Source organism: Sinocyclocheilus anshuiensis, unplaced genomic scaffold, assembly GCF_001515605.1.
Source record: "Sinocyclocheilus anshuiensis isolate Anshui unplaced genomic scaffold, SAMN03320099.WGS_v1.1 scaffold985, whole genome shotgun sequence".
NCBI classification, from domain to species: domain Eukaryota; kingdom Metazoa; phylum Chordata; class Actinopteri; order Cypriniformes; family Cyprinidae; genus Sinocyclocheilus; species Sinocyclocheilus anshuiensis.
The window spans coordinates 311903-330800 of record NW_015557117.1 but is presented as its reverse complement, the minus strand read 5'-3'; the positions used below and the strand labels follow the sequence as shown (position 1 = coordinate 330800).

Here is an 18898-nt window from a genome sequence, read left to right as displayed (position 1 = left end):
CATTTACATTTTTATCATGTAGATTCAACTTATTTTTCAACTGTTCTTTATTTACGGTATTTATTTATTTAGCTTTTTTAAGTGAAACTGCAAAATCCTTTTCAAAACCTGACTTTAGTGCATTCACAAGAGGGCAGCAGCGCACAATTCCTATTTCATCAGACAGACTTAAGAAATACATTGAAGCCGCTACTTTAATTTCCGTCTGTATGCAAATGACATACTTGAAAAAGAAAATGAATTTGTTCACCTAATTTTGTGTTTGATTGATTTACCAAAGTTTGCAGAACCCACTTTCCTATATTATTTCAGTTTTTAGAAACTGAAAAAAAGCTTCAACTGAACAGTGGTCGTACTTGACCATATATTGTTATTGAAGAGTAACTTGTTTGACAAGACCTTATGCTAATAAGCAGCAGCAAGTAGACTCCAAGTAAAAACTAGGCTACATGAAATATTTGGAGTCGTAAAGAACGTAACCTATAATATTATAGGACAAAACAGTTCAAGTGCATGTTTGCAGGCATCCCATCATCACTTATTAAAGTGAGGCACGCCTACAGCGGGAGCTCTAACACAGTTCATTCTCACATAGCCTACCTACTACAGCGCACTTTACAGCGCTGTGACTGTGACACAATGCGCTTCAATTTCTGGCGGATTTTACGAGGAGTGACGGTGGAATAAGAGGAAATCATACCAATGCTATCGTAGGAGCTGACCGAATACCCTTCACTTCTTTCCCAGGATTTCTTTTCTGTTTAACCCTTATTCACAATGCTTTACTTTCAGTTGGTGATCATGGCAGGGACTGTCATGCTGGCATACTACTTTGAGTACACCGATACTTTCAACGTGCACATCCAGGGATTTTTCTGTCATGACAATGCCTATACGAAGCCCTATCTCGGACCAGAGGAGTCCAGTGCGATCCCACCAGCCATCCTGTACGCGGTGGTCACAGGGGTCCCCGCACTCGTGGTGAGTGTGTATAGAAGCTTAAAGGTTTAGAATAAGCAGTGCATGGATGTCGTGGTTCTAGGGAAGATCTTTATTTATATAATAGCATCATGTTAATCATCTTGTGAATTGTAGAGATTGTACTTTTGGATAGAATCTCATAGTCAGCCTGCCTGCAAAGTTAGGATAACAATAATTTAAAGAAATAATTATGAACAGAAGAATGTGGCATCTGGATTTAGATATTTTTAAAACGTTCAGTTTACAGAATGGAAAATGCTTAACACATCTATTGTGTATATTTGGTTATGTATATTATATTGCAAATGAATTATCCAGTGAGTTTTCAAACAACAGTGTATTTTGCACTTTTCATGGGTCAATATATACATTTTGGGGTGGGGGTCATTACTCATTAAGATTATTTTTTTTAAAGAAATGAATACTTTTATTCAGCAAGGATGCATTAATTTGATCAAAGGTGTCAGTAAACACATTTATAATGTTACAAAAAGTTTATTTTAATTAGACACTCTTCCTTTGAATTTAATCATCAAGAATCCTGAAAACGAAAAATAATCACAGTTTCTACAAAAATATTATAATCCCCACAACCATTTCTCAGCATTCAACAAATCAGCATTTTAGAATGATTTCTGAAGGATCATGTGACTGAAGACTGAAATAGTGACTGCTGAAAATTCAGCTTTGCCATCAATAAATTACATTTTAAAGTATATTAAAATAGTTCTTTTAAATTGTAATAATATTTCACAATCAGGGGCGGATTTAGTGATTTGGGGGCCCCAGGCAAAATATAGGAATGGGTCCCTATACATTTGCACACATTTACCTAGATCAACCTTTAGGTTCCTTTTTTTGTTGTGATGCTTGCTGCTGCGCAATGGTGCCCCCTAGTGTTGTGTCCAGTGTGTCTACAATTTTCATGTACATGTTATAATGGCTTTCTTTCATGTTGTAGACCATGAAATAGCAACTGATTTACAGTTGAGATACAGGTTTTCACAAAAACAAAATAAATTATAAAATGATAAATCTCACAATTGAGCCTTTAAACCATTTTTTTAAGAAAAGGGATTAGTCAGAAGTATAAATTATTATTAATTTAAAACGGGGTGGATTTTCATTTTCGCATTGGTCTGAATAAAAACTGCAGACGGGATTATTGAAAATGCACATTCATAAGCCGTGCCTATGCACATGTGCCTGCACTCTGCGCAAGTGCCTCCCCACTCTCCAAAGGCTGTCTAATTCTAAACTTTAAAATACATTTATCTGTAGTTATTTTAACTACAAATTTAAATGAAACTGAAAAAATAATGAATACCTATAATAATAATAATAAATAAAAATAATAATATAATAATGTGTAATGAATTTACACACCTTAGGATTATATCAACCAAAAAAGTAACTATGCATCCTCTACTTGGGTCCTTCTCATTAATGAGTAAGCAGCATTTAAAAAATAAACATATAATATGCACTGTTTCTCAATATTTAATTACAGGTTCAGATGCATGATATTTTAATTTCCTTCAAGCAGGATACACAAGAAGCACGTTCAACGTGGACAACGGCTGTCGTAGTAATAAACTCCGTAAACAGCAACCATTTGCTTGCCCGCACTTAATGCACATCTTGTATATGAAAAGCATTTTAGGGGGCCCTTGGCTTTTGTAGGCAAGTCCGCCTCTGTTGACAGTATTACTGTTTTACTGTATTTTTGGTCCAAAAATGCAGCCTTGGTGAGCATAAGAGATGTCTCTCAAAAACATAAAAGAAAATAAAAAAAATACAGACCCCAGACTTTTGAATGACAGTGTCCTCAGATGCAAAAATAGAAATCAAACGAAACAGTTGTTGACACTCAGTAAGAGTATAGATATAAAAATAACAGCATAGTTCAAGAGGTGTTGGTTTTTATGAGAAATGTTCATGATGAAATCTTTAACTTTAATTTAAGGAGAGTTTGTTACATTGTTGAGGTCGCTTCTAAAACTCTAAAGGTGACACAAGAATACCTTGTATGAAGATTAAACTTAAGCAATAAGTAAGTAATTCTAATTTAATATCTAATTTTCTATTCAATATAATTGCAGTGTAGAAGAAACGAAGAAATTAGATATGAAAGATTTGAAAAGCTTGCATCTGCAGGGCGCCATTAGTTAGTGTTTGCTAGGTTGGCCACTGTGAATGTTGGGATCTGTCTTTGAGAAGTCACTTTTGGCTCTAGACTCTAGCTTTCTGTGCCTACAGTATATTAAAAGAGAATTTATGATGAGCAAGATATTGGCAGCTCCGAGGATCAATTAAAGAGCACCAGGATCACCACAGAGCCTCCCTGCTCTCATCTCTCATAAGAATTCCAGTGGATTTGCTCAATCGATCTGAAAACACTCTTCTTGGCCTTATATTAAGGCCACACAAATTCGCCCCCCAAACGACTATTATTATCACCCATTTGCTGAAAGCATCACTTCTGAGCTAAGTGTGGAGTGAAAACTTCGATCTGGCCTCAAGCGTGCTCTGTGGTGGACAGTAAAGGTCAGCTATCAGCTCGACGGGTTCTTAAAGTGCAAGGCTTATACAGTGTGAGTCCCAAATATTGCTGGCATGCTGAACTTGGGCATTTCTGACAAGGCAACTGATAAGTTTACAAAATCTGAGTTAAACTGACTTTCTTCTGTGGAACACAAATGAAGAAATTCTGCAGAAAGTGTTAGTCATTTTTTCATGCAGTTATAATTAATGTTGACTGAAGATTTTATGTTTCAAATACAATACTGCCATATAAGTGTCATAAAAGTAAATGACTCGTGTCCTGCATTACAACTTTTCTGAATTTATATGATAGCTTTGTGTGAGGAACAAACTGAAATTAAAATTGTTATAACCTTTCCATTCAAGTGAGCTGTTATAATTTTGAGATAAAAAGCAGAAATTATGCCATATTAAGTCATAATTATGAGATGAGAAGTCATAATTATGACAATTTAATGATAAATTTAAACTTTTATGCTTATACATTTTGTATCAGAATTTTGAGTTTTTCATAACTATGATTTTTTACCTCATAATTGTGACTTTTTTGTTATAATTATTAATTTGTCATAATTTATTTTTATCTAATAATTTTGATTTGTTTTATGTCATAATTATGATTTATCAAAGCATGATTTTGTTTTATCTTATGTGGTGTAAATGGGATTTCATAGATTTTGTTTTGTTCATCACATAAAGCTATATGGCTTCATAAGACAACATTGCATCCTTTTGAAGCTGCTAGTTATCATGATTGGATGGAAAAAATTACCAATGTTCTTCAAAATGTATTTTTTCATGTTTGATGGAAGAAAAAAAGTAATATGAATTTGGAATAACATAATTTTTAATTGTGAGAAGGGGCCATTCACACAGAAAACACGAGAGGTGGGCAATGGAATGGAGGAAAAAACAACACCTCAAGCCATGTTCTTTTAAAAGTTTAACTTCTTTTAACTTTTCAAACTTTTTTAACTTAAGTGACACGATTTTATAGTGCTGTGTCATGCGTGAGACACTGTAAAAGACACGAGACGCAAGTGCAACAAGTCAAAGATGTCAAACTAGTGCATGTTTATAAAACAATGGAAAAGTAGTGCAGTAGAATGGATAAACATATTCTGTGTGAACGGCCCCAAAGCGCTTAACAAACATACAGTAGCTAGCCATGGCATTTCTGATACAGTGTGTCAACCGACCAGTGATATCTCAGGCATCAAGCATTCAGCTTTCATCAAAATTCTGAAACCAAACAGCCCCTGTCCTATCTCTTGTATGATGTAGTGGTTATATGTGCTTTCAGAGCACATATATGCTGACCTGCTAAAGTCACCATCATTTTCAGTGTGCTCTTACCTATGTACTTACTCACCACTTTTTCATCCTATTTGACCTGTCAGTGTAGAGAATTCCTGAGCAAACCAAATGGATCCATCACTGTAGTTGCACTGACTGACCTTTGGCAATTGTTTCAGACAGATGTGAAACCTACAAGACAGAAAATTTTAACTGTTATAGTAGGATTTATAGTACTACTCTCCCCAATTTGAAAGTGACCACCCACAAATAACAAGAAATATAATTTAAACACTTTCCAAAGCTTGAACTGCCCTTAAAGCTTTTTTAATGCTTGGTCTGAACCTGATTATGATCCACTTCCCTCCCACTGCCTCTGCAATTAATTCGGAAACAAACAGCTATGAAAAGTGTATTATGCTATAATTGTGACATAAAGCATGCAAAAACGTCTCTAGGTTACGTATGTAACCATGGTTCCCCGAGGGAACGAGACGCTGCGTCGAGATTCGCTTTGGTCCTCTTCGACAAAATAACGGTCCGCAGATCCGTCTTCGGTCTAGAAGACCCCGACTGAGAGCGTCGCCCCCACCCCCGTTCTTTTTGCGGAGGGGTGCGGGTTGCAATGCTCTGTTTTTGTGACTGGCTGTATGAGGAGCTTGATGGCTGGGGCTGCTCCCGCTCAGCAGCCCCATAGGCCTGGGAGCGACGAGGGAGGAACCGTTGAAACGTGAGGAAGATAGATGAAGTGCCTGGCTCTCTCTCCGGGGGGAAGAAACTGCAGTGCGGGCTTCCGAACCCTGAGGGAGAGCTAGCGGGTGAGGACCGAGAAAAGGACGAGCCCGTCTCGGATCCCTCCGCTAAATCCACTTGCGATCCCCATGACAACAAAGCGAATCTCGACGCAGCTCGAGTTCCTGAAGGGGAACGCAAATTATATGTTTGGATGGATTATAAATTGTGATGAATTTCTTTCATACAAGAGCAGAAGCTGGTTTGCGCTCTGCTGGATGCGCTTTTATACTTTCTGGTGCTTATGTCACCCCGCTCGTGACGTCTCGCTACTCCATTGGGCTGATTTGACACATGCTTCAGAACACGGTCACGCAGGGACGTTCCCAAAGCGAATCTCGACGCAGCTCGAGTTCCTGAAGGAGAACGCAAATTATATGTTTGGATGGATTATAAATTGGGATGAATTTCTTTCATACTAATTGCTAACTGTGCCAGAGTTCTTGAATAAATCAAACACTAGACGAGGGGTTTTAAAAACTTTTTATGCCACAGACCTTCAAATATAAATATCCTGTAAAAAATATAAAGCATTTTCATGTATTAATACTGTGAAAAATATAATATCTAGAAATATTTACTTTCTATTAAGTTTCTTTTTGTTTTGTTTTTTCTTCTTTCAGGATAATAATAATAATAATACAATTGTGATCATCATCATTTTTAAAGTATCATTTTTGACACTATTTTTCTCCTAACTGTTTCGAGGAGCCCCTAGCACCCTGTTACAGCCCCATGGGGGTCCCCGGACCCATCTTTTTAAAACCCCTTCCCTTGACAACTCTTTTAAATGGGCTTGGATGTGGTTTGCTATGGCACAGACAAGCCTGGAAAACCGCTTTCACAATAACCAAATGAACCGAACTTTGACATCAACTCTTGTCGGCACCAAAAGTTCTGATGTGATTGTGAAAGCGCCCTGATTGCTGCATTACCTGCATTACTTAAACAGTAAATCTGTTTAAGTGTGTTGTAGTTAAAACTTTGGAGGCAGAAGGCAGATTATCAGAATTCTCTCTTTGTGCTGCATCTCACGTACTTCATATTAAATATGAATATGAAAACAAACAAAAAAATAATTAACGTTTTTTGGCCGGTCCATATGCCAGTTAGAGAAACCGTCTCGCTCATGAGGTTTGGCTGTTTGACATTTATGGGCCAGTATGGCATGATGCCTATTAGAAGTGAACAGTGAGTCATGCCAATCCACATTCACAGTCCTGAAATGCATAAGAATTCATGAAAGTCATGAAAGGATTTGTCGTCTTCTGTTCACTGACAGATCAGACCATATTTATAGTTAATTATGAAAAAGTGTACATTCAGAATTTGCCAGTTTATGTACCATTTTCTGTGACGATCTAAAAGAATGTGTCTTGAAAGTGAAGTAAACAAAAATAAATATTATATTCTGTAATATGGGCCTTAGATGATTTATATGAAGCCTTTGAACTTTCAAATTCAACGTTTCTACATTTAATCAATGCAGTTTGAGCTTATTGTACGTACCTCATATGTAATCAATAAAGAGTAGAGATTCAAGCTGCAGCACTAACAAGTGATGTCAAGGTGATATGTCCTCAGACTCTTGGCATAGAGTTCCCACTTCAAAAGCTTGCTCAGCCGTGCTAATATTGAGATATCACTGATGCTGTAAACCTGGAGTTTGCTGCACTGTTGAGTTGGCGCCAGAGTTCACAAGTTCACCTGTCGCTTCCTGTGTTTTTTCACATTGGTATTGGAATATTGGTATTGGTATTGGAATAAGGGTGCTGGGCTCTTCTGCAGCTGAAGTCTTCATATGCTGTGAACTGGTTAGTTGCAGACACTTTTATCCTAAGTGACGTAATACAACGTTGCAAACGAGTAAACTGTTTAGCATTTTATGAGGTTTCTACATGTCGCAAGAAAACAGGAAGTGTACATAGTGAACAATTAAATTAACTAAATGTAGTTGAGTAAGAATAAAAAAAGTTATTGTGATTGCTTTGATTAACCACAGAAAAAAAGGACTTGATGAACATGGGTTAACACAACCTTTTTTTTTTTTTTAGCTGTTGGGTTACACTCACACACACACACACACACACAGTGTCAAGAATAAGTTTGAAAATATCTTGATTTTTGCATTAAAATGTGGCCTGATCTTTATATAACTTACAATTACATACTAAACTAATAACACGCAAATATACTTGTACATTTTTACAATAGGAAAGTAAGTAAAACCTTTAATAACTTGTATTTTCTTGAATACATTCACAGCAGAATGGAGAAAGTACATCAAACCCGGAATTTAGTAACTTGTGGATCCTCCTTTAGCAGCAAAATCTTCACTACATGTTTTCTGTAGCTGCTTAAAAGACTTTTGAACAATTTTGGACCATCCCTCCCCACAAATGTTTCACTTTATCAATATGTCTGGGTTGATAGTACAGCCTTCTTTAGGTTATGCCACAGCGTCTTGTTCACCCTAAAGTTGACCCTATACAGGATTCAATGCATTTGTTATTGATGCAAGCCATTTGAAAGGCCATGGATTGCATAAATCAGGCTGAATCAGTTTATCGCAAGTTACCATAAAACCCCCATAGCTTTCTACAGCTTTATTCTTTAAAAACCATCCAGCACTAACTGCGAGTGGTTTTTTTCATGCTTCCTTTGACCCTGGTGCACCCTCCCAGTTTGGCAAAATCAGGTTTAAGATCTTGCTGGGAACTGGCTTCACAAAATCAACCTAATCATAGCCATTGTGTTTATGAATTGGTCTTTATGCGTGTTCCAGTGTTACAAACAGCCGAAATACAGCCTGATTTTGTCTTCAAGCCTAGAGAATTAGATTTGAGCTTCATTTAGATCTTAGTTCTAGTAAAGATCAAGGAAAAAACAAAAAAAAGAGAGAAAAAGAGAAAGTGTCTACAAACGAAATGTAGCATTAAATGCCTCTTATTTGTTTTCTTTTGTCTGCAGATTACAGTGACAGAATCCGTGCTCTTCTTGCTGCAGTATGTCTCAGAGGATCTGGACAACCGAGAGAAGATCATTGTGATGGGCGACTGTTGTTATCTCAACCCTCTGGTCCGAAGGACATTTCGCTTTCTTGGTATGTCTTCACAGATGGAACGCACTAATTAGGGCAAATGTAGATTTAGACTTTTTCCTTTCCTTGTGCATCAGAAGAAAGGAAAATCGAGATGTCAAACGCACATACAGTACTTGCGAGTTTCTTGTGTGGGACAGACGATACACTCATGGTTCATGTCAAAGCATTCTCTTAAATTATTTATATTTCTTTTGCAGAGAAGAGTTGAAGGGGATAAGTATGGGATGTTCCTTGCCATGAAATCAGACCAGAAGGGAAGAGTAACCACAATTAGTGTCTTCATAATCAGGGCCCCCGGAACTCAATTTCTTACCAAATCAATAAAACAGGTGTTACATTTACTTTCTTTTTTAACCATTTAAACCCGAGGTGTCCCGCCCCACGAAAAAAAAAAATCATAATCAAATTACTAAGCAACCACTGAATGGAATAATACAAAATAGGTACCATTTTAAAGCTTAGAAACTCAATTAATGTATTTAATTGTTTTTCCTATTAGCTTGTAACTTTATGAAACATGCATAGAATTTGAAAAATGGCACAGTATTATTTTCAGAAAACTCTCCCAATTAAACAGCGCCCAAATGCAACAATACGTTGATTAGAAGATATTCCTCATAGAGCTATAACACATAAAACCAGACAGGTGCAAGCAGAGCCGATCCTCCCTATAGGCAAAGTAAAAGTAAAATAAACATTTTGAAAAGTAATTGAATGCTAGTCGGTATCTGTGCATTCAGTGACAGCATCCTACTGTATAAACCTGCTGCTGTCTGTCATCATCTGTTAATCAAACAACAAAAGAAAATGAGAGAATTATTCACTGAATACTGTATAATTTTATGAACCCCCACCCCCCGGCAAAGTTTTGCTTGGGGCCTTTTTTAAATAAAAATAAATAAATAAATACAACACACACACACAAAACACTATACCTTTCATGTGGCGTTTTCTTTCGTAACTTCATAAAACAGGCTTCGATCGTGGAAAATAGCACATCATTATTTACAGCAGATTCTCACGATTGAAATGAGTACAAAATAATCAAATAATCAAAATAGTCAAAATAATCCATTGCGTCTTTCGTGTGTAAATAATACCTAAACCCATGATTTGAATAAATCAGTTGGAGAGCTTTATTGAACACTTGGCAAGTAAAATGTAATAGCCAGCATGTTTCTGTCTATTCTATCTTTTATATAGAAGGTGTATAGAAGTAGGTTAAGAGTTTTTTATAGGAATTCTTTTCTGTGCATCTTCTATTGATCATGGCAGCCATTATTTGTCAAATGATTGAGAAGAACATTATACATTACACAGTGAAACAATTTTTAAAATTAAAAGATTTGTTTCATATGTTGACAATTTATACAAGCTAATCTGTTATTACTCATGCATACAAATTACATGGTGCATGTATAATACTAGCTAACAACAATAGTTTAACATAAACAGTTACCAAAAGTGAGTTCAGAAGTGTACACTGGATTTTTGTCTTTTATGACTAGTCCCACAATGTTCTGAGATGTTCCAGAAAGCACTAGAACATTAGAGAATATTCCAAAATGTTACAGAAATGTACAGAATGTTCCCATCCTTGCAAAAGCATAATATCTTAAAAAAAAAACAAATCAGTACAAAAAATTGTCTGTACTAATCCAATGTTTCATAACTAATGACAGAAGTTCTAAAATTTGCCTGACCTAAATATTTACCAAAATATTGATGCTACGTAAAAATAAACAGTGCAATAATGATTAACACTTAATTAACAAAAATGTAAGTGAAACAATTTTTTGTTACATTGTGTTATACATGTTAAAGAACTGATTCACTTGTCTGAATTGCAGTGGTGAAGCTATATTAGCAATAACCTAACCCACAAAAAGATTAATTAAAAAAAAAACCCAGCATCCTTAGCATGAACCCTTAATGGGATCATCCTGAAACAAACAGTGTAATTGTACTAATGCAGTAGGTGTTAGAGAGATGTTGTATAGTTTTTGCATTATTCCAGCACAGTACATTACTGTCTTGTCTGTTGCTGCTCCTCTCACTTCCTATGTAAGCATGCAATCATGTAGTTTTACGAACCATATGACTACACTTGAATTTTGTCGTGAGAACATCTCGGCCGAAATTCAGTGCTGTGCCACATTAGATTGCTGGTTAAAAATGGAGTCCTCTGGAGCATAATGAATACGTTTGTTAATGTGGGGGCCGATGGAGGAGCTGTGAGTAAACTGACAGCGGTACTGCTCATTGTAAACTAGTTTAACTCGGCTGCTTCTCCAAGCTCCGCTCATAGAAAACATTCAATGTGACAAAGCTGCCCAGGCTTACATTAAGATTTGAGTCCCATTCTGCTTTCATGCCTAATATTCTGGTTGTAAAAAAGATGTAGACTCACCCGGCACTGAATGGGCTGTCATTTTCCATGATGTGATTACAGTTTGGCATCACTGAGGTTTTCAGGATTAGTTTCCTTTATTTTAAAGAATAGGCATTACATTAATTATGAAGAAAATGATGTGCAATTAATCATCCCACTTGACCAGTATGCAAACATACCGTTCAAAACATTTGAGGTCAGTATGACACATTATATACAAAAGTGACATTTATAATGTTACAAAATATTTATATTTCATATAATTCTTGTTTTTTTAAACTTTCTATTCATCCTGAAAAATAATCCAGAAAAAAAGTGTATCACGATTCCCACAAAAATATTAAGCAGCACAACTGTTTTCAATACTGATAATAATAAGAAATGTTTCTTGAGCACCAAATCAGCATATTAGAATGATTTCTGAAGGATCATGTGACACTGAAGACTGGAGTAATGGCTGCTGAAAATTCAGCTTTGCCCTCAGAAGAATGAAATACATTCTGAAATATATTAAAATAGAAAATAATTATTTTGAATGGTCATAATATTTCACAATATTGCTGTGTTTACTGCATTTTCGATCAAATAAATGCAGCCTTGATGAGCATATAGGACTTCAAAAACATAAAATCTTAAATTCTTAATTGTCTAAATATTAAAATCTCAATTCCATATGTAAGACTGAAATCCTAGATTTGTGTCTTTGTGTTCCTCCAGGTGTGTATGCATTTGGCCTCTTTGCCACAGATATCTTTGTAAATGCCGGGCAGGTGGTTACGGGAAATCTGTCTCCATACTTCCTGACGGTGTGCAAACCCAACTACACTGCGCTGGGGTGCCAACAGGTGGTGCGTTTCATCAACCAACAGGAAGCATGCACAGGCAACGAGGATGATATCTTACACGCTCGCAAATCCTTCCCATCCAAAGAGGCGGCCATCAGTGTTTATGCGGCTCTTTATGTTGCTGTGAGTAAACTTGACAAATACATATAACAAAAGAAAGAGATGAGTCAAACTCTGTGGTTTCTGATTCATTCTAATTCATTTTGTAGTCTAAACAATAAAAAAAATTAATTAAATGCAAACATGGTCCAAAGCTATATGCTTTGTGGTTTGAAATCTTGCAATTTATGAAGGCTGCTTATGCACAAGTTAATCAGGAGAGAGAGAAAAAAACAGCCTGTACTGCAAATAAGGGTCAGACAGAAGGTGGAAAAAGATTATTTAAAACTAAATTATGACACAAAAAGCTAATCTAACATTATAAGTAGAACCCAGAGAAAAATCAAACAATAATTAAATAGCTTGATGTAATATGATATGATGTTTAAAATAAATAATATAATAAGACCCCTTTGTAAAGCATGCATGGCTTTTGCAAGTGGTGATGGGTAGACTTTATAAAAGTACAGTATATTTAATGCCTGAGGGCATTGTGTCCTTCTTGATATTTAGTCTGTACATTACTAATTATTCAAACTGACATTGTGATTATGCTTATCTTGTAAAATTGTTGTCCAATTTATGATTTTAGAAAGAGCATAAAAGGATTTTGCTCCAACACTGCTTCAAATTCTGATGAGAGAAGCCTTTTATCCATGCTGTGGTATTGATCCAGGCATGAATTAGGCTTCATAACATGTTTTTTTTTTTCAAAAATGGTACCACTTTTTATAAGCATAAAAAGCCGTTTTCCATTTATTCCTGAAGTCCAAGGGCTTCAAGGTCTGTCCCATCTACATAGCACTCATTTTGGACACAGAAAATAGATTGATCATGTAAACATCTGAGGTGATCTGTATGATTTAATACAGGGGTGTCCAATCCTGCTCCTGAAGGGCCACTGTCCTGCAGCTCCAACCCCAGTTAAACATTCCTGTATCTCCTAATCAAGGTCTTCAGGATTACTAACTAACTTCCAGGCAGGTATATTGGAGCTAAACTCTGTAGCGCATTGGACCTAAAGAAGCAGGATATAGCAGCCACCAAATACACAAAATAATGATCTTTAAAATAGCATCATATGACCCCTTTAATGCAATCCAAAGCTTTGTAGAAATGCATCTAAAAAGTCATACAAAGTCAGATCCATTAGACATTAGGCAATGTCACGAGTTAATGTACACAGCATTTTGTCCAATGCCAGAAATGTCTGTAGCAAGACATGGAAATAAATAAATAAATAAATAAGAATCATGTAAGTACATATTTCTCCTAGCAACCTTGAAACCTTAATCATGCCAATCAAATTAATTACTCAGCATGACTCCAGTTATTCAATAAATCATAAATGATTTACATTCAGAATAGGCATGTTTTAATGCTAACAGCCTCAAGGCAGATGGTAAACAGTCCAAACTGGTCTTCTAGGAGATTATTTGGTTCCAATGACAATAATAAAATGAATAACTTCCTTATAGACCGATTTTGTTTTTCATCTGTCCTATGCAAATATCATTGTGTCACAGAGTTAGAGGTTAGGAGGAGAATCAATAGATCCAGCATGCCTAAGGGCTGCTCTATTACTTAATTACCTCATTATGCCTGTGATGGAATATCAAATTGGCACTTCACCTGAAAATCATAATTCTGTCACTATTTAATCATGCACCCTTGTTCCAATCCCATTTCCTGTTATCTTTGTCCAGTGTAGCACAAAAGTACAAATTTAAAAGCTCTAAAATATGTCAGAACACTGACAGTTTGCATCTAGCTCACATTGAGGTCAGATAAAAAAAATAAAAAAAGTTAAATGAAACAAATCTTCATATCTGCTTTTTTGGTTAAAAAAATGTGAGTTTTCAATTAGATAAGAATGAGTAAGTAATGTCAGGGTTTCTGCAGGTCTTAAAAAGGTCAGGCATTTTTTGTTTGAATATGAGATGATGTTTGAAGAAATTTGTTTGAAGATGAGAATATTTTCTTTACTTGGTCTAAAAAAAAAGAGGTCTTAAAAAGTCTTAAATTTACCATCATAAACTCTGCAGAAACCCTGGTAATGTTTACACATTGGTTATATATTTGAATTTTGAAATTATTATGACATGATATCGGATATTTAATTGCACATGCTTACACTTAATTATACATTTAGATTATCTTTGTCATCATCTAACGCTCACTTAAAGTTAATGTTTAAAACATCACTAATAATGTAATAAAACTGTTAAATGTAATCTTGAGCAAATCTAAATAGGCTATCCATTTTCCATACTGTACATTATAAAGTTGTGAAGCCTAAATCCAGGGTGTGAACTACGGGGGAGCTAGGGGGAGCTCGGCTCCCCTTAATAAGACATGGGCTCCCCTGAAAACGGGATTTGTGAAATTTTGGGGGGTCTCAAAAAATATTGACAATGTGTTATTTTGACGTGCAATTTCAGTTTTGTGTAATGTGATCATCGTGGATTATTATGTGTAAAATTACAAAAATATCATTCATTCATGCATGACGGCGATTTAAACCTAATTCACTTCAGTAAAGATAACTATACATCCTATTCTTGTCATGAGCTTCAAGGTGTGGGGGCGCTGCGGTGCAAATTCCACTCATGTTTAGTACGTTAACTCAAAGATTCGTAGAAAAAATATAAACGTTGGACTCTGTGGTCGATTCTGTGTTAAGGTAAGGCATGTTATTCGCAATTATGTGTTGTGGCTGGGTTGTTATAGGTCTGCGTGACTCTCGATGTCTTAGGCCATTTGAACGGAGGAATTATATGGTATTCTTCTGTAGCCTGATGACGAGTAACTTTAACCGTGTTCATGTGAACTCAAAGACAGCCTGATGCTTGGTTTATAGACTATTTGTGGGTGGCTGTTTGTTGTTTCACCTATCAATTCGTGTCGATAAAGTATAATAGGGTAAATCCTGTATAGTGATTTATCCTATATAGTGCTTGCATAAAGCAAGTAGTGCATACACTTGTAGCTGTTATGTATCTTTGTAAGTCATTGTAAGCCCTCTTTTGAGGCATGTGCAAGCGCACGAACCCCCCTCCCTCCTCCGTTATAAAAAAACAAAACAATTGGGCTCCCCCAAAGTCCACGGTATAGTTCGAACACTGCCTAAATCACTTGCAACATTTCAAATGATTGACTTAAGTTTGAGTTTTTAGTGTCGGCCATTTATCGTTAATTGGCCATAACATGGAAAGAATTATCAGCTTATCGCATTGGTCAGAATTTTAATCAGTGTATCCCTAGACCTATAAAATGTGAGCTTCCTCAGGACAATTAAAAGGAAGCTTGGTAGAATGAAAAGGACATCGGTCTGAATGTTGCTGGTGCTCCTTGCTCAAGAAATTAATAGTTGTACCCCCACCTTCCCTCTTTTCCCCAAGGCTTGGTTCAGGACAAAAGCAAAGCAGCTTGCCTTCAAATACCACCAGACTTGCCTTCAAATGCCACCCTTCCAGTCAGTGCCAATGTCTTGGATAAATGAAACGATGTAGTTGAACCATGGATATTTATTTCATTTGCAATGCACCTGCAACAGCATTAGACACATTCAAATGTTTACATACACTGATCAGAGTAATTGGTGCATGTTAGTGTGCAGTTTATTATTGTGAAAGCCACTGTTTAAATGGTCAAACTGAACCCTGTGTTTTCAGACAAACATCCCCACACGTGAGCAGGGAATGAATGAGCTATGAAAAGCATTTACACAGCTGTTAGGATGAAGATGTATTACAGAGTGCTCTGTTTTTCCTCAGATGTACATCACATGCTCGGTGAAGGCCAAAGGGACACGGCTGGCCAAGCCGGTGCTCTCTCTGGGGCTCATTTGTCTGGCCTTACTAACTGGGATTAATCGAGTGGTGGAGTACCGCAACCACTGGTCTGATGTCATTTCTGGCTTCATCATCGGAGGAGCCATTGCTGTTTTTATGGTGAGGTCACTTCTGACACACTAATAGTAAAGGTTCAAATGCAGTTCATATGCATACTTACATGAAGATGCATACTTGTTGATTCATTCAGTTGTTGATCTTATTTAATTTTTACATATGTGAATACTGAGTGATTTTAATGAACTGTTTGTGGTTATTTTGTGAGGATGCTTTTAATGATATAATGTTTCGTTATAGCAATACAGACTATGTATTAGACTATACATTATCGTTCAAAAGTTTGGGGTGGGTACAATTTTTTGAAATATTTTTGGAAGAAGTCTCTTATGGCTGCATTTATTTGACCAAAAATACAGTAAAAACAGGAATATTGTGAAATATTATTACAATTTAAAATAACTGTTTTCTATATTAATTTATTTTAAAATGTAATGTATTCCTGTGATGGCAAAGTTTAATTTTTAGCAGTCATTACTGCAGTCTTCAGTATCACACGATCCTTCAGAAATCATTCTGGGCACACTGTTGTGTAAAGAATGCACAGTGAAGATGAGAAACCCATTGTGAGCGTTAGAGAAGGGTCACACATCAGCTCATGCCTGCTTGCCTCACATTAGGCATAACAGCATTGTGAGTGAGTTTGTGGAAGCATGGATATTTTATTTTCTGTGGTGCTGTAGTCATACCGTACAAGATGTGCACTGACCTATTTCTGCTGTTTGGGTGGGTTGGGGGAGGGGGTGCAGGGAGGAAGGTGAATATAGCCATCAAACTCATGGTCAGATCAAATCTTATAATGCATCACATCATCAGGATGCAGTAAAAGGGAACAACAGTTTGTGCTTAAGTAAATGTATAGCAATACCCTTGCAAATGTCTGTCTCTCGAATACTTTAGCTTTTAATGTTGGTCTAGTGTACGCTTTACAATAAGGTTCACAAATTCCCTTTATACAGTGGGTATAAGAAAAGAAGCTTTAAAATTTTTTAGCAGTCATTACTGCAGTCTTCAGTATCACACGATCCTTCAGAAATCATTCTAATATGCTGATTTTGTGCTCAAGAAACATTTATTATTATTATTATCAATGTTGAAAGTTGTGCTGCTTAATATTCTTGTAGGAACCGTTTTCGGGATTCTTTGATGAATTAAAAGTTCAAAAGAACAGCATTTATTTGAAATAGAATGTTTGTTTAACAGTGAAAGTCTTTACTGTCACTTTTGATCAATTTATCACATCCAAGCTGAATAAAAGTATGAATTATTATTATTATTATTTTAAAAAGTACTGACCCCAAACTTTTAAACAGTAGTGTGTGTAACATGGGTAATGTATAGTATTATACAACATTGTTCCTTTTGAGTTTTCTCATTTTGTGATTCATAAAACATGCAAACGAAGTTATATAAAGGTTATATAAAATGATATGCACAAATCTAAGTGCTTATGAAATCATCAATGATGAGACACACTAAAATTTCTAAGCGATGTTGGGGAAGTGGGGAACATCAAAAAGTTTGAAAACACCTGATTTAGACAAATTATACATACCAAACCTCATAGTACTGAATAACAATAACAATAATAGCAGTGGTATAAGAAAAATACAAGTTAAAATTTTCTGTTTAAATGCCTCATAGACTTGAAAGTGCCTTACTGTACATATTATTTATGGTACACATCGCATGTTTACAGGGAGTTTGGAGGGATCTGCGGCACTGAGTTGTCTTCAAGCCATCTTAAATTTAAAGAAGCCACATAGAAGCAAACTGCTGATCTCATGCTGATTTGACGTTTGCCCTTCACACAAAAGATGTATTTGTCAGTAAATACAAGAAATACATAGAAAACTATATATGTGTTATTTATACGGGGGGGCATAATTCATGAAGTAAAGTTTTACAATCAAGAAGAAATGTGACATATGGATAGGTAATTAGGTCAGGCCACAGAATAGGGCACATGTGTAGCTTCCTCTTCAATAAAACACTACAGTTTGTGCTGTGGTGGGCACACTGTTGTGTAAAGAATGCACAGTGAAGATGAGAAACCCATTGTGAGCGTTAGAGAAGGGTCACACATCAGCTCATGCCTGCTTGCCTCACATTAGGCATAACAGCATTGTGAGTGAGTTTGTGGAAGCATGGATATTTTATTTTCTGTGGTGCTGTAGTCATACCGTACAAGATGTGCACTGACCTATTTCTGCTGTTTGGGTGGGTTGGGGGAGGGGGTGCAGGGAGGAAGGTGAATATAGCCATCAAACTCATGGTCAGATCAAATCTTATAATGCATCACATCATCAGGATGCAGTAAAAGGGAACAACAGTTTGTGCTTAAGTAAATGTATAGCAATACCCTTGCAAATGTCTGTCTCTCGAATACTTTAGCTTTTAATGTTGGTCTAGTGTACGCTTTACAATAAGGTTCACAAATTCCCTTTATACAGTGGGTATAAGAAAAGAAGCTTTAAAATAATTTCTGGCAGAGGGCAGCAGATTTTCCTCAAGAATTTGATGGTATTTTGCCCCATCCATTTTTCCTTCTATCCTGACAAGTGCTCCAGTCCCTGCTGCAGAGAAACCACCTCTGTGCTTTACTGGAGGAATGCTGTTATTTGGATGGTGAGCTGTATTTGATTTATTTCCGCCAGACATATCTTTTGGTGTTGAGGCCAAATAGCCTAATTAACTTTTAGTCTCATCTGCTTCAGAATCTTCAAGGTGCGTTTTAGCAAAGCTCAGTCATGAGCATGTGGCCTTTCTTGAGGAGTGGCTTTTTTCTTGCAACCCTCCCATACAAGCCACATTTGTGGAGAATTTGTGATTGTTGTCACATGCACACAATGACCACTCTTTCTCATATATTCCTGCAACCGCTTCAGAGTTGCTGTAGGCCTCTTTGACCAGTTTCCTCGTGGCTCTTTAATCC

At 36.3% G+C, this 18898-nt stretch overlaps 1 protein-coding gene across 2 annotated transcripts in view; it reads left to right on the top strand.

The window, feature by feature from the left end:
- The first annotated feature begins 588 nt into the window (after positions 1-588).
- The window catches only part of LOC107677753 (phospholipid phosphatase-related protein type 5-like), a 25857-nt gene continuing 7547 nt past the window's right edge, over positions 589-18898 (top strand). Inside the window, exons 1-5 of one of the 2 annotated variants that reach the window (XM_016472772.1) lie at positions 589-710; positions 793-981; positions 8584-8716; positions 11826-12076; positions 15829-16005. In XM_016472772.1, the coding sequence (XP_016328258.1) occupies positions 802-981; positions 8584-8716; positions 11826-12076; positions 15829-16005 (741 nt within the window). In that variant the 5' untranslated portion in view covers positions 589-710; positions 793-801. Of the gene's footprint in view, positions 982-8583; positions 8717-11825; positions 12077-15828; positions 16006-18898 lie in introns of both variants that reach the window. The other variant, XM_016472771.1, reaches the window with a different exon arrangement.